This window comes from Acipenser ruthenus, unplaced genomic scaffold (assembly GCF_902713425.1).
Source record: "Acipenser ruthenus unplaced genomic scaffold, fAciRut3.2 maternal haplotype, whole genome shotgun sequence".
NCBI classification, from domain to species: Eukaryota; Metazoa; Chordata; class Actinopteri; order Acipenseriformes; family Acipenseridae; genus Acipenser; species Acipenser ruthenus.
The window spans coordinates 103,119-117,589 of record NW_026708105.1 but is presented as its reverse complement, the minus strand read 5'-3'; the positions used below and the strand labels follow the sequence as shown (position 1 = coordinate 117,589).

Here is a 14,471-nt window from a genome sequence, read left to right as displayed (position 1 = left end):
GAGCCTGTTGGAGGTCTAGAAATAGAGACCGAGGAACAACCTGCATGTTCTAGTAGGCCAAAAGGGTATGTGCCACTATACAGTTGGATGCCCCCCAATAATTTATGCTAAATTCAGACAAAAAGGTTTTAATCCTGAGGCCTAAAAAACTCAGTGATGAATTGATGTTTTCTGATGTAAACGTTGCTGGACACACCGTTAGCCCAAAAGCATCATCGCACAACTTGGGTGTGATTTTTTACACTGGTCTTTCATTTGACACACACATAAAAACATGTTAAAACATGGAAGAGCCCAGGTATACAGGCGATGTCACACTCCAGATGATTGTTCTAGTTTTTGCGACTCACCGCAAGCCCCATGCACAATCCAGAAGCAGGCATATTTAGATAATCGATTCTCTCATTGTCTGCACCAACCAAAAACATTAAGTATAAATGAAGTTTCTATATATATGGAGGTTGTGTGGTCCAGTGGTTAAAGAAAAGGGCTTGTAACCAGGAGGTCCCTGGTTCAAATCCCACTTCAGCCACTGACTCATTGTGTGACCCTGACCAAGTCACTTAACCTCCTTGTGCTCCGTCTTTCGGGTGGGATGTAATTGTAAGTGACTCTGCAGCTGCTGCATAGTTCACACACCCTAGTCTCTGTAAGTGGTCTTGGATAAAGACGTCTGCTAAATAAACAAATAATTATATATATTTATATATTTATCTCGTTTTAAAGTTTGTTTTTTTTAATTTTGGCACAAATTATCCTCTATACTCCCTGGACATGAACTGTCTTGTGCAGGTAAGTGCTTTGAGCGTTTTTCCCTTTACAGGTTCAGTCTCATTAAAGTTCAGCAGCTGTCCCTCCCAGTGAGAGATCACGCTGATACTTGTTGTGATAATAAAATGAAACTTTAACAGCAATATTGATGCTGTATAATATGCCTTTGGCAAGTTGCTAAATACAGTTTTTGTAACACAATTTGTTTGCTTAACTTTTGCTTGCTTACTACAGTCCGAGGTGCCAGAGTTGGTGGAGGAGGTGGAAAGGTACTGGCTAGATATAGTCAGTCTCACCTCCATGCACAGCATCGGCTCTGGAACCAAACTTCTCGACCAAAGGTGGACTCTATCCTTCTCCAGAGAGGCCCCCTGTGAGCAGCCCTGGGCAGATGTGGGAATATACAGTTGGAGTTTGTGCAGGTGGACGAGAGGGTTGCCTCGGTGAGACTTCTGGAATCTAAGAGGAAAACTCTGACTGTTGTAGGTGCATATGCGCAGAGGAAGTGTGGAGAAGATGTTAGGCTAGGTGAAGTCAACGCAATGGACTGTTCAAAATACACATGAGAGTGACTTACTGCCTTACACCTGAATTACTGCCTGGAAGGAGGCAACCCACCAGGCCTTGGAACCCCAGAGATTTATTTTGTTTTTCTCTCCTCTGCCCCTATAGTTATTCTGATGTACTGTGTTCTAATGCACTGACCAATAATGTGAAAGCACTCGGTGGCAATTCATTGCGAAGGGCGCTATATCAAATAAAAAATGATTGATTGATTAACATGTTGTGTAGCTTTTCAGAGTACAGCAGCACCAGTGTATCCAATGTGTGTGTAAGCCTGTCTATTAACCGGTATGCACAACGCAGTATAGCATGCCTCCTCTTATTTGAAGGAATGATTCAATAATCACTACCCTATTTAATCAGACGTCGCACTGCAATAGCTTTTGTTATTAGTTTGGAGTCATTTTAGATGTAATGTGTACAATGTACAAAAACATTAGTTTGTTTTTGTAAGCTAATCATTATAGCCTATTTTCAACTGTGAGATGTTCAGGTCTGGATTATAACAAAACTTTGACCAACCCGCTAACAGTAAACTGCAAACTTGTAGACTTTTTGTTATTCATGAGGAGAAGAAAGAAGCCTCTGACAAAATTTGAAGGCACCTACCCTACAGGTTAAACTTTGCTACAATGGGTCGATGTGGCAATGTGCCCCGCCCCTGTGTGCATTTTTGTGTTTTATGTTGTATGTAGTGTGTTAATGTTGGTGTATTGTAGTTGGTACACGGGATATAATGTGGGTAATGAGCACGAGTGTTTAAAATGTATAATTTTATTTAGGCACAGGGATTGCACTTCACTTCATGTGCATTTAAAGTATTTAATAATATGTGAGCACAGGGTTGCACAGATTTAGTTCATGTGCTGGGATTCAAGTGACTCACTGAACACACAACCCCAAGTGAGTGAAACGTGCATCTATATATACTGTTGTGCCGGGATTCAATTACTAATTAATTATTCTTATTTCTGCTAAGAAATAAGAAATAAGAATAATTAATTAGTAATTGAATCCCGGCACAACAGTATATATAGATGCACGTTTCACTCACTTGGGGTTGTGTGTTCAGTGAGTGGAGAACGGGTGTGGAGAGGAGAGAAAGTAAAGTAAACTAAAATAAACTAAAATAATAATTGTTATTTGTTTTGACTCACCGTGTTTGTTTGTCTGTTTGTCCACTGTTCATTTAAGTGTTAGCCCGTTTTGTTTGTCTATTTACTTGGGCCTCAGGTGCCGTGTCATGTTTTCTATTTAAACCTTTTATTTTACAATAAAACACTGAGCACCACAGCGCTTCAGTTTCACTTGCCACACAAAAAAAAAAACAAAGATTGTTTTGTAACTAACAGCTTTGTCTGAGTTTTATTATAAAACAAAATCAGCTGAATTTGTTTAAAGGGACTTCATCTGATTAAAAATAAAACCTGAAAACGTCAAGCCCTACTTGTGTGTGTGTGTTTGGATTTACTTTTTCCACAATACTTGTTATATTTCATTTATGCAATATGGACCTCTGTTAATATGGGGCATAACACATTATTTTAAAATAAAATACAGTGCATGGTGGGATACTATCGTATTAATTTCCACGGTTTGTTACGCTGCTGGGAATTGTAACTGAACTATTCTAATGGTGTGTGGACGCATTAAGCCTGACTAAACATGAAACGGTACTTCAGTGTGGAGGCTTTGAGCTGGATTAATTAGAGCGGTTTCGAGTACGGTTCTCGAGATCGGTTATGTAGTGTGGACAGGGCCTTTGTGTTTCTTTCTGGCCTGATGTCATGCCTACAGCCAGCCTGTCACAGTCGGTTAAAGTTTATTTTAATAGTTGAGAAAAAAGAATCCACACCAGGTTTCAAATGTAACCACACCCCCTGCATTGGTGCACAAAACAGGTGCTTTTTTTGGCACTGATAATAGTTTTTGTTTTATTATCAATAAAATTTAGCAGGGCAGGACAAAGATGATTTAAGGCCGTTGTTGCTTTTAACTTTATGATTTAATGGTCATTTATGGTAGAATACTCACCTACCTTGCCCTGAAGCAAAGTTTCATTTTGCCTGTGTGGGTGTGTGGTTGTGTGTGGGGGGGTGTGTGTGTATATATTGTGTATATAAAGAATAGCTCTTTTCAAGAAACTTACAGCTTTCTCTTGGTCTGGTACCAGAACACCCCTTGTCTGCACAAGTGAATTTGGGTAAGATCTACCATTTATATCTAGAACTTACAACTTAAAATGTTCATGAACGTGTTCTAGTAGTTAATATGTAGCAGACCATGTGTCAATTCATTTATTGTAACTTTTCTCACAGTTAATGAATTAATTACTACATTTAATTAACTATTAATGAACAAGTAAGCATTTTATATATATATATATATATATATATATATATATATATATATATATATATATATATATATATATAATGTTGTTCATTAATAGTTAATAGGTGCTGTCACAATATTTAGCCCATACATTTACGTTAATTTAGTAATTAATTAATTAACTGTGAGAAAATTTACAATAAATGAATTGACACATGGTCTGCTACACATTAACTAACTATTAAAATAATATGAAATCATGTTTTATTAATCTGTTTACTTCTTGTTCATTAATAGTTAATAGGTGCTACTAAACATTTACTTCAATTTATGAATTTATAAACTTTTAGAAATGTTACTATAAATCAAGTAACAAATTATCTACTAACTGTTAACTAACTATTAACAGACATAACAAATGTGTATTAATATATTTACTGCTTGTGTGTTAATAGTTAATAGGTGCTCCTTAAAATAAAGTGTGACCTTTAATTATACTCGAGATTTATTGGTACACTGCGACTCCTAAATTTTATGACTGTTTGCGGCCAACTTCTCTCTCCCAATGAGCTATTTTCAGCTATATATAGGTTTTGAACCCATAGCCCCTCCTACGGGTTAAACTATGTCCAAAGTCGCGTTCACGACTATAATAGGTTGCGTTATCTGCGCACGCATTCTCTAGAATGGCTGTCCCGACAGCTTCAGCCAACACCAACTCATTGGGGCCTATGTACTAAGAAAGGCCAGTCGCAGGGCAAACTACCGCAATTAGCGTTTTTGTTGCTACTGTTGGCAAAAAAATCCTCTGTACTCAGAGAAGATATGTAAATGAAGAGACCAGCAATATATTCATTTGAATTTCTGTTGCGACACTTTAGCGAGATAAGCATTCCGTGAGATATGCAACATTTTTCAGAATAAATGACCGTTGTCTTTTGGATAGACTGACCTATATAGCCAGCCTCAACCTGGGACGAGTAGTGAAGGGGAAATATAGAATGCGATATTCGAAAAAGCAATGAACAAGGAGGCAGCAAATAAACTCTGAGTGATACAAAAACATGGTATTAATGTCCTGTTCACAAGCAGGCTACAGTTTCTTTTGGTATAGAAACCACTTTCTGTATTAACTCACTTTCAGTACCTGTACAGTAGACTGTACAGTTATGATGACGTGTTTCTGAATTCATTGCTATGACAGCTGTATCACTTTTTATACAAACAGCTCCCTCAAGTAATATGCCTATGGCATGATTTACCGTATGTCAATGTATATTTGTGGAAAAGCAGGCTAATATATTTCTGTAAGTAGTTCCAGTTTTGTTAGAGAAACCTGTAAACAATTTTTTTTTTTTAATATAGGCTACTATTCAGTGGTGTGTGATGACATATTTAGCAAGGCATTCAACATTTTTTAAAATTACCTTTTTTTAATAGTCCAATATCATTTAGATAGCAATGAAACCTATATTTGACAATGGCATTAAATGTGACTTCACTCACTGATTTGGTAATTCTGAGTCCTTTTGATGTCCAGGATAAAAATAAAAATATCAGAGCTTTACAATGTGTAATACTTGTTGATTCGTTTATCTGAAGATTAATGCAAGCTTGTTATAATGTGCGTCACTGCAGGCTAACTGCTTCAAACTTTTCTTCAGCTTTTTTTCCTGGGCTATCATGTCTGAACTAGGTTATATGCACGCATATTATTCTGTTATATTTATTTATTGAGCATATTGAACAAAAACTCTTGTTCTAAACTAACTGATCGACCAAACCCTGTGCCAATACCAAATCAGGTGAGTATCTGGGCTTCCTTATAATAGGATAGATTGGGCTCCCATTAGCGCTATGCAGACTTAATGCACTTAGAACTGAGTGCTGTAGTACATTAGAATTGCAGTAGTGGGTTTAGCTGCATAGGATCAAACAAGAGAATAAAGACATAAAACAGTGACTGATCATCACTCCCTCAGAAGGTCAAAAACATTCGCCTATATATGTAGATAAATATATAGGACGACCATTGTAAAACATTAGCCTATATATGTAGATAAATATATAGGACGACCATTGTAAAACATTTACCTATATATGTAGATAAATATATAGGGCGACCATTGTAAAATATTTACCTATATATGTAGATAAATATATAGGACAGTCGACCGAACCCACATCAACAACTTTTCCCTCTCTTTCAGCCTGGCCTGCTTTCCGGTAGGACACACACTCTTAAGCTCCTGCAGTATGTTGTGAAATAAACTGCAAATCTTTTTCTTTTCAAACACTGAAGTGATTATTGGTTATTTGTGTGTGTTGGTAATAATATTGTTTAGGGGTTAACCCAGAGCATTTAATAGAAATTAAATGTTAGTTTGTGTCTGTTGTGCTCTGGCCCTTGAGGTCTGTGTATTTATCAGGTCTCTAAAAGCTGTTTTAACTGGTAATTAAGAAAGAAAAGGTAACAACGTCACCTGACACTTCTGACTAGCTTGCGACAGGTTTACGACTCTTAAAACAGGCGCAATATCTACCCCATTGTCTCTAGATCCGGTAAGTATTTTATTTTGAAATAAAAAATTAGCAAAACTTTACCATTGTTTTAACCCCAAAATAAACCATGAGCTTAATCTTTCTCAACTCGCTGTTTTCTGGTCCTATTCACCGTAAGGAATATGTGCTCCTATTCCGCACAATAGACACAAGCAGGCACCGCTTTCAAACTCAAAGAAAAGTTTCCAACCGTCTTTTTATTTTTCTTTCTTTTACAGGTTTGGTTGCAGCCAACATACCACCCCAGAACAAAGGATCCCCTCTCTCCCTCCCAGGTAAGTTATTTTACATGTCATCTTTTTATATGTATAGGATTCCCCTCCCGCAGCACCTTTCTTTATTTAATTCAACCCATTGTAAACACTGTTAATTTATCAATCAGTTATGGAATGTTCGTGAGTCTCGTTGTGCTTTGCTGTGGGGATTAACAGTGATGGAGTTCCTTTTGTTTTTCACTCTGTTGTAAGATACAATAGTTCCCAGGCATACAAAAGTTCCCAGGTCAACTTCTGGTTTTAGTTTTTGTAGTTATTTTCAAATAAAAGAATTCAACTGCATATTTGATTTGGCATTTTAAAATCATATATAACTAACCTACATCGTCACAGTCATGTAATGATGTCAAGCTGCAGTCTCAGGAAGAGACTCCCTACTTGGAGTGTTTCTTTTTAGCAGATTTGTGGCATCTTAAAGTGATAAAACGTCACCTGTATAAATAGGGGATTTGAAAGAAAAAAATGAAATCAATAACATTAATGTTTTCAACATAAACTACAATGATCAAATAAGAACCGTGAGTTTTTACAGCCATGACAATCATATCTGTCTCCTTCTAGTCTATATCACCTTTCGAATTGTAGATTGTGAGAAGTATACACCATCCTGACCACTTTTAAACTACAGTCCACTGTGCTCTTTCCAAGATGGCTTCACATGTCATTTTTAGAAGATGTTCAGAACTACATTTTTCATCATCTCCACCAATACATAAGTGTGCAGGAGGATGATGGGAAATGTAGTTCCTGTGTAACTGGCATACTCTCACGTTACACCCCAGCACAAAGCCAGTAACAAAACACACATAGAAAAGTAAATAAATGCAAAGACATGTTGTTATGCCCACGCTTTTTAAGTTCCCAGTGATAGTTAACCTGGCCCTTGGATCCCATCTAAATTAATTTAATGATAATAGCAACAAAATGAAGGATGTGCGTTGGTGCTCCATGCTACCATGCTTGGTGCCTCAGTGCCCTTGCATCAGCTCACTTCCTCTCAAAACTCAGTGCTGGAGCAACCCACCTAAGCCTTGGTGTGTACTTTACCTTGCGCTGCACATCCAGTGTTTGGTGACTGTGCTCTTGTGCGTTTGCTCCAGTGCATGCATGTTCCTACCTCAGTGTGCCTGTGCCTCGTCTCAGTGGTAGGGTGCCTGCGCACTCCATGCGAGGTATGGCCACATCATGGGCTCTCTTTAACTCACTCAGTGCCAGGCTCCTCCTTTAGTCATGCTTCGCAGCTCCTGGTGTCTGGTACCCCTCCTTTCCACGTCATTTTAAAATAGCTACCGTATTACACAGAAGTAGCACACGTCGTCAAACCTTTTTTTTTTTTTACTTTATCTTTATAGGCTGCAGTTTTTGTAAGGGAAAGCCAGTTCAACGAAGAAGACCTACAGGTGTTTTTTTTTATAACCATTAAATAAACAGATAGCTTTTATTGAGAATTCTTTGTGAAATGGATTTGATTTAAACAGTATTTAAACAGGAGCTGCTGTATTATTGGAAAGATACAGTAGAGAATGTTAACTAAATGAATCTGTTTGCCGGAAAGTCGGTCAGATTTTAGATTGTGCGAGTTTGCTCTGTTCTTATAATAAGTACCTTGTCACAATACCACATTAGCAATAACAATCAAAATGACCCACTGAAAATGAGGTAAATAGCCTAAAATGTTACGTCAAACATCAGCAGAATACAAACATCTCCCACAGATGTGATTTCTATCAATATAAAAGAACATTGTCATATATTTACCGTAATAGCAATAGCAGTATTATGCATGGACTGTTATTTACTTGAATTCATCATTTATTCATTTTAGTGGGGAATGATGATTCAACCAGTAACGGGAGGTTTGTTGAAGACAAAAAATATACCAAGAGCTCAGTTAGGAGTTCTTTGAGATTATTATTAAAGTCCTATTGATGATAATAATAATAATAATAATAATAATAATAATAATAATAATAATAATAATGATAATAATAATAATAATAATAATAATAATAATAATAATAACAACAAATAACCCAACTACATGTAGGTTCAGTTCTGTAGTTTCTCTCTCATGCAGCGAATCCCAAGCACTTCCACACACTCTGCCGCCTGGTCTCCCCTCACTCTCTCACTCCCCCAACCCAACTATTTACAAACCCCAACCCCAAGAGTAACACACCCTGGCCGTACAATACATGCAATGAAACTGAACAAGACAAACACACACAAAAGTCACTGAACAGCCTACAATAATAATGATAATTGCTGGGGTTGAACCTGGTATTTCACAAACTTCAACTTCAGCACCAATATCGCTGCACAAAAACACCCTGCAACTGTTTTGATAGCAGGGTATTGGAGGTAATCACGTCAGCTACAGCCCTGACCCCCACCCTGTGTACGTTATTATTATTTATTATTATTATTATTATTATTATTATTATTTATTTCTTAGCAGACGCCCTTATCCAGGGCGACTTACAATTGTTACAAGATATCACCATATTGCTTATGCCTCAAAAGTATAGAAAATGGCTATTATTCCCCACAAACTTTGCTTTTGTGACCAGGACAGTGATATTTTGAAATTTACCTATTACCAATGAGAAAACGGGCAAATTTGTGTCTTTTCGTTCACATAAAGTCAGAAAAAAACAACATATGAATCCAAATTAACATGTATTTATACTAAAGTAAACAAAAATGACTACAAAAGATTTAGAAGTGAGTAGTTTTTCGAGATTTACAATTATACTGTAAATCACGTTCACGAATCAGACCCCAAATGTAGTCTCCCATCATGTTCTCGTTATACTGTCTTTGGTAGTGGCTTTCAAAGTCCAATATATCCTGTTGGAAGTGTTCGCCTTGCTCCTCCGAGTACGCTCCCATGTTCTCCTTGAATTTATCAAGATGAGCATCAAGGATATGGACTTTGAGGGACATCCTACAGCCCATTGTGCCGTAGTTCTTCACCAGAGTCTCAACCAGCTCCACATAGTTTTCGGCCTTGTGATTGCCCAGGAAGCCCCGAACCACTGCGACAAAGCTGTTCCAAGCCGCTTTCTCCTTACTAGTGAGCTTCTTGGGGAATTCATTGCACTCCAGGATCTTCTTTATCTGTGGTCCGACGAAGACACCGGCTTTGACCTTTGCCTCAGACAGCTTAGGTATGAAGTCTTGAAGGTACTCGAAGGCTGCCGACTCCTTATCTAGAGCTCTGACAAATTGTTTCATAAGGCCCAATTTGATGTGCAGTGGTGGCATCAGCACCTTCCGGGGGTCCACCAGTGGCTCCCACTTGATGTTGTTCCTCCCCACAGAGAACTCGGTCCGCTGTGGCCAGTCCCGCCTGTGGTAGTGCGCCTTGGTGTCCCTGCTGTCCCAAAGACAAAGATAGCAGGGAAACGTGGTAAAACTGCCTTGGAGACTGTCACAAAGACGGCCAGAGTGGGTGGCGTCAGACCGGAAGCAGGAAGGAATTCAAACACAGACAGACGGTGCTGGTGATGAGCTGAGTGCAATGGCTGCACTCAGCGTTTATTAACAAATAAAAGGGTTGTCAACAGTACAAAAAACAGGACACGGCACTTGCGCCAAAATAAACAGACATACAAAACGGACTAACACTAAACAAACGGTGCACGGACAGACAAACAGACACGGTGAGAACAAACACTTATATTTACGATCGTATTTAACTCTACTTTTACTCCTCTCTCTCTCACCCGTTCTCCTCTTCCGAACACCCAAACACGAGTGACTAAAACGTGCATCTATATATACTGTTGTGCTGGGATTCAATTACTAATTAATTACTCACTTGAATCCCAGCACGTGAATTCATTACGTGCAACCCCGTGCCACACATTATACACATTTTATCTGCACGTGAAGTGATGTGCCATCCTCGTGCCTAAATATAATTATACACTTTAAATACACGTGAAACACAGACCCGTTTATATCCCGTGTACCAATCTATACACCAACATTAACATACGCACGCATACATACAAACACAGATCACACAAATGCACACAGGGGCGGGGCACTTTGCCACAAGACCCATCAGGAATGCCACCATTTTGAAGTCTCCTATGACCTTGATGCCATCTCAGAAAAATGCAGATATGTATCCACTTAGGCAGCTGGAACTAAACTGAACTGGTGGGCTTAAGGCCCCTGTATTTATACTACTATTTATGTTACTGGAAAGTTCTAGAAAGTTCTAGAAGTTACTCCAAGTTTACTCAGCACTGAATCTATCTGGAATGTTCTGGAAAATAGGTAAATTTCAAAATATCACTGTCCTGGTCACAAAAGCAAAGTTTGTGGGGAATAATAACCATGTTCTATACTTTTGAGGCATAAGCAATTCGGAAATAACACTTACTACCCAGGAACCAAAAAAAAAAAAAAAAATTGTTACACGGTGTTATTATTATTATTATTTGTTTATTTAGTAGATGCCTTTATCCAAGGCGACTTACAGCGACTAGGGTGTGTGAACTATGCATCAACTGCAGAGTCACTTACAATTACATCCCACCCGAAAGACGGAGCACAAGGAGGTTAAGTGACTTGCTCAGGGTCAAACAATGAGTCAGTGGCTCAGGTGGGATTTGAACTGGGGACCTCCTGGTTACAAGCCCTTTTCTTTAATCACTGGACCACACAGCCTCCCATAATAATAATGGCCAGCTGGTTTGGGTTTTCCCCAGACTTATTTATTCATTTTATTGTCATTGTTTGTTAGCCTACTATTAGTAGTTTAACTACTACTGCAGGCACCAACGTTAACAGCTTAAACTTAAACTTTACTGTAAAAAAAGAGGCACTATAGTTTGAAATGCCGGTACAGTGGGTGGAGTAATATGCATTTTCAGTGAGAGTTGACCCTGCCTTCAGAGGACGGAGATGAGGCAAAGAGAGGCTGCTGTGGATGTAAAGGGAGTTTCTTTGGAAGACTGCTCTTGGGCACCATCTAGCTCTGGCACTGGTAAATCCATCTCAGTTACATATGTGAGCAGGAGGATGATGGGAAATGTAGTTTCATGCGAGGTCCATGCGGGTACATGGGAACCATCAGTGCACCAACAAAAATATCCACTAATCAAAGCAAATCAAAGAGATAAACTAAACATGCAGTTAAATTAAATTCCAAAACACTTAACATTGTGTAAGAAAATGTAGGCCTAAGTACACCCTTGTTACACATAGGAATATCTTGAATTTCAACCAAAATATAAAAATGTACATTTCTGGTTTATAGATGGTTGGCTTTGTTCGTCCCTTGATTACACGTCTACAGTAAAGGATAATTGTTCTAACATTTATTTATAGATCAAGACATACCAGTCCAAAATGGCGGAGATAGAAGACATATTTGAGGGAGTTGAAGAAGCCATTGATGGAGCTGACGATGACATTGAAGACCTATCAGAAGAAGCACAAGAGGAAATAAAAGCAGAAGTAGCTGAAGCACGAGCAGAAGTTGCAGAGCTTTCCAAAGTTAGCGAGACCTTAAAAACCTTGCTTCAATACGTCACAACAAGTATACCAAAAATAGTAGGATTTGTTGTGAAAAATTTAGCTATCGGTGCTATCTTGTGGGGTGTAAATGTTGTTCTTAACAAATTGCTTCCCGATAAACAACAATCCTTGGATGTACAGAGTAAGCGTGCTGTGATTAAGGCATTAACCGCAATCATTAAAAATGAAACAGGCCTCAGTGAAAAGCTCCTAAAGTGGATGACAGACCACAAAGATGATATGATTCAACTGGAAGGATTTGAAGTACCAATGGAATCAATTATTCAGAAATACATTGGACCAGTATCTGATGTACGTAATGTTTTGCTACTTTTTATTTATGTTCTATTAACAATATATACAGCAGTTATCGTCAAAAGTTTACATACATACAATGGAAATGAATAATTTCTAGGAGTTTCTCTAAAACCCCAAAATTGAGTTCCTGCCAGCAGAGAGAGAATTGAGGCATCCACTTCATTTATTATTAAATGTAGTAGTAACCTAGTATCAGTTGTAAGAATTCCGTTTGTGTAATATTTAATACCAATTCAGATTTTAGAACATACAGCAGCAACAGGGTAACACTGTATTTTAAGCAGTTATTAGGGAGTTATTAACAATGTTTTTCAGGAACCAATCCTATCTAATACTATAGCTTTTCTCTTATTAGCAACCTCTGGATAATGGCAACTTTTTGATGGCTACCAAGTGATTGTTAATAAGCAGCATTTACCATGTGTATATACTTTCGTGGCCTGCCTACTACATCATTAGAAACTGAAAGGTAGGGTATTAAATACCTCTTCTGTGCTGATTTGATGTTTGATATTTCACAATTTGATGTTTTAGGCCGTTGAGCAAGCCTTCAAAGTTGCAACCTCGCTCACGAAAAAGATTGACGGGAAAACCCAGATCAACATCCCAACAGCAGAAGACATCCAGCAGTTCCTTGCAGCTGCCGATGCATTTCTCCAAGCCTTCAGTAATTTGATTCAGTTTGTCTCCACACATGTTCAACAGATTAAAGAGCTTAAAACCTTTCCATTGACACAGGCAGACATTGACTCTCTTAAAACTCAGCTGGATGATGCTAAGGCCTTACCTTTGTGGTAAACAAAAAATATGTCTTGACTTTTGATAATGTATAGGATCAAAAGAGACAGGCACACACTGCTCCAAAAGCTTGCATTTTTCTCATATTCACGATTAAAACAGCTAATAATAAACTCTGGAAAGTTAAAATATTCAAAACGCAGTTTTTGTTTTCTGGTATAACTGCTTATTAACATAGACGTGAATGATTAAAACACAATTGTTAATAGAAATACAATGCTTGAGCTTCAACTAAACACGACAAGATTAAAAAAGCAATATAATTGTGTGTATTTTTCATTTTACCATTTTTATTCTTCACAAGTATAAATGTTGTTGTGATATATGTGACTCATATTATTAAGTGGCTTCTCATTAAAAAAAGAACAAACATATGGTGTCAAGGCTATATATAAATAGCAACAATGTTGGTATGTCCATTTGCTTTTGCCCTTAAGGCCTAATTACAACATATACTAGAATGAAAATGTTTTAAGTTATAGCCTACTAATAGAGCATCACATTCATGTTTAGTTGCTATTTTTAATCTCAAATATATTAATTATTTTGACATATCTATCACTATCATGTGGCAGTCAGTCAAGGTCATTCTTAGGTGCAAAAAACATGGCCACAGAATGTACCAAGTGGGTATGGCCATGTAACTGAGAAAATAATGAGAAGAGTTGAATGTGTTGAAATGTGTTCACTCTAGAATATGTTGAAATTAGGCCTTTAAGGAGGCAAACAACATACATCAGAAGTGATTGGGTCTGATGAGCACGTACAAAATGCCAAAAAATAAAGATATAGTCATTGCTTTTACACTCACCTAGTTCCGAGGTGTTTTATTTTTTGTTCAGGAATCAGTCTTGTATTCTTCATTACCTGCAAGGATGCCTGCAAGGATGAAAACCCACACACACACCCACATACACCACCCACCCACCCACACACACACACACACCCACCCACCCACCCACCCACACACACACACCCACCCACACACACACACCCACCCACACAGACAGACACACAGGAGGATGCAACATTGACAATGGATAATTGCAAAGCATATGATATGGTTTATTTAGATTTCTAGAAAGCTTTTGATAAAGTCCCGCATAAAAGATTAATTCTCAAACTGAACGCAGTAGGGATTCAAGGAAATGCATGCACATGGATTAGGGAGTGATTAACATGTAGAAAACATTCATTGCACTCCAGGATCTTCTTTATCTGTGGTCCGACGAAGACACCGGCTTTGACCTTTGCCTCAGACAGCTTAGGTAAGAAGTCTTGAAGGTACTCGAAGGCTGCCGACTCCTTATCTAG

The 14,471-nt window shown here is 38.0% G+C and overlaps 1 protein-coding gene across 1 annotated transcript; it reads left to right on the top strand.

The window, feature by feature from the left end:
• The first annotated feature begins 6,449 nt into the window (after positions 1–6,449).
• LOC117425141 (uncharacterized) lies at positions 6,450–13,967 on the top strand. Its single transcript, XM_059019771.1, has 4 exons — positions 6,450–6,506; positions 7,859–7,906; positions 11,853–12,353; positions 12,894–13,967. Exons 3-4 carry the CDS (start codon positions 11,874–11,876, stop codon positions 13,155–13,157), a joined length of 744 nt encoding a protein of 247 aa, XP_058875754.1. The 5' UTR covers positions 6,450–6,506; positions 7,859–7,906; positions 11,853–11,873; the 3' UTR covers positions 13,158–13,967.
• Positions 13,968–14,471: the final 504 nt, after the last annotated feature.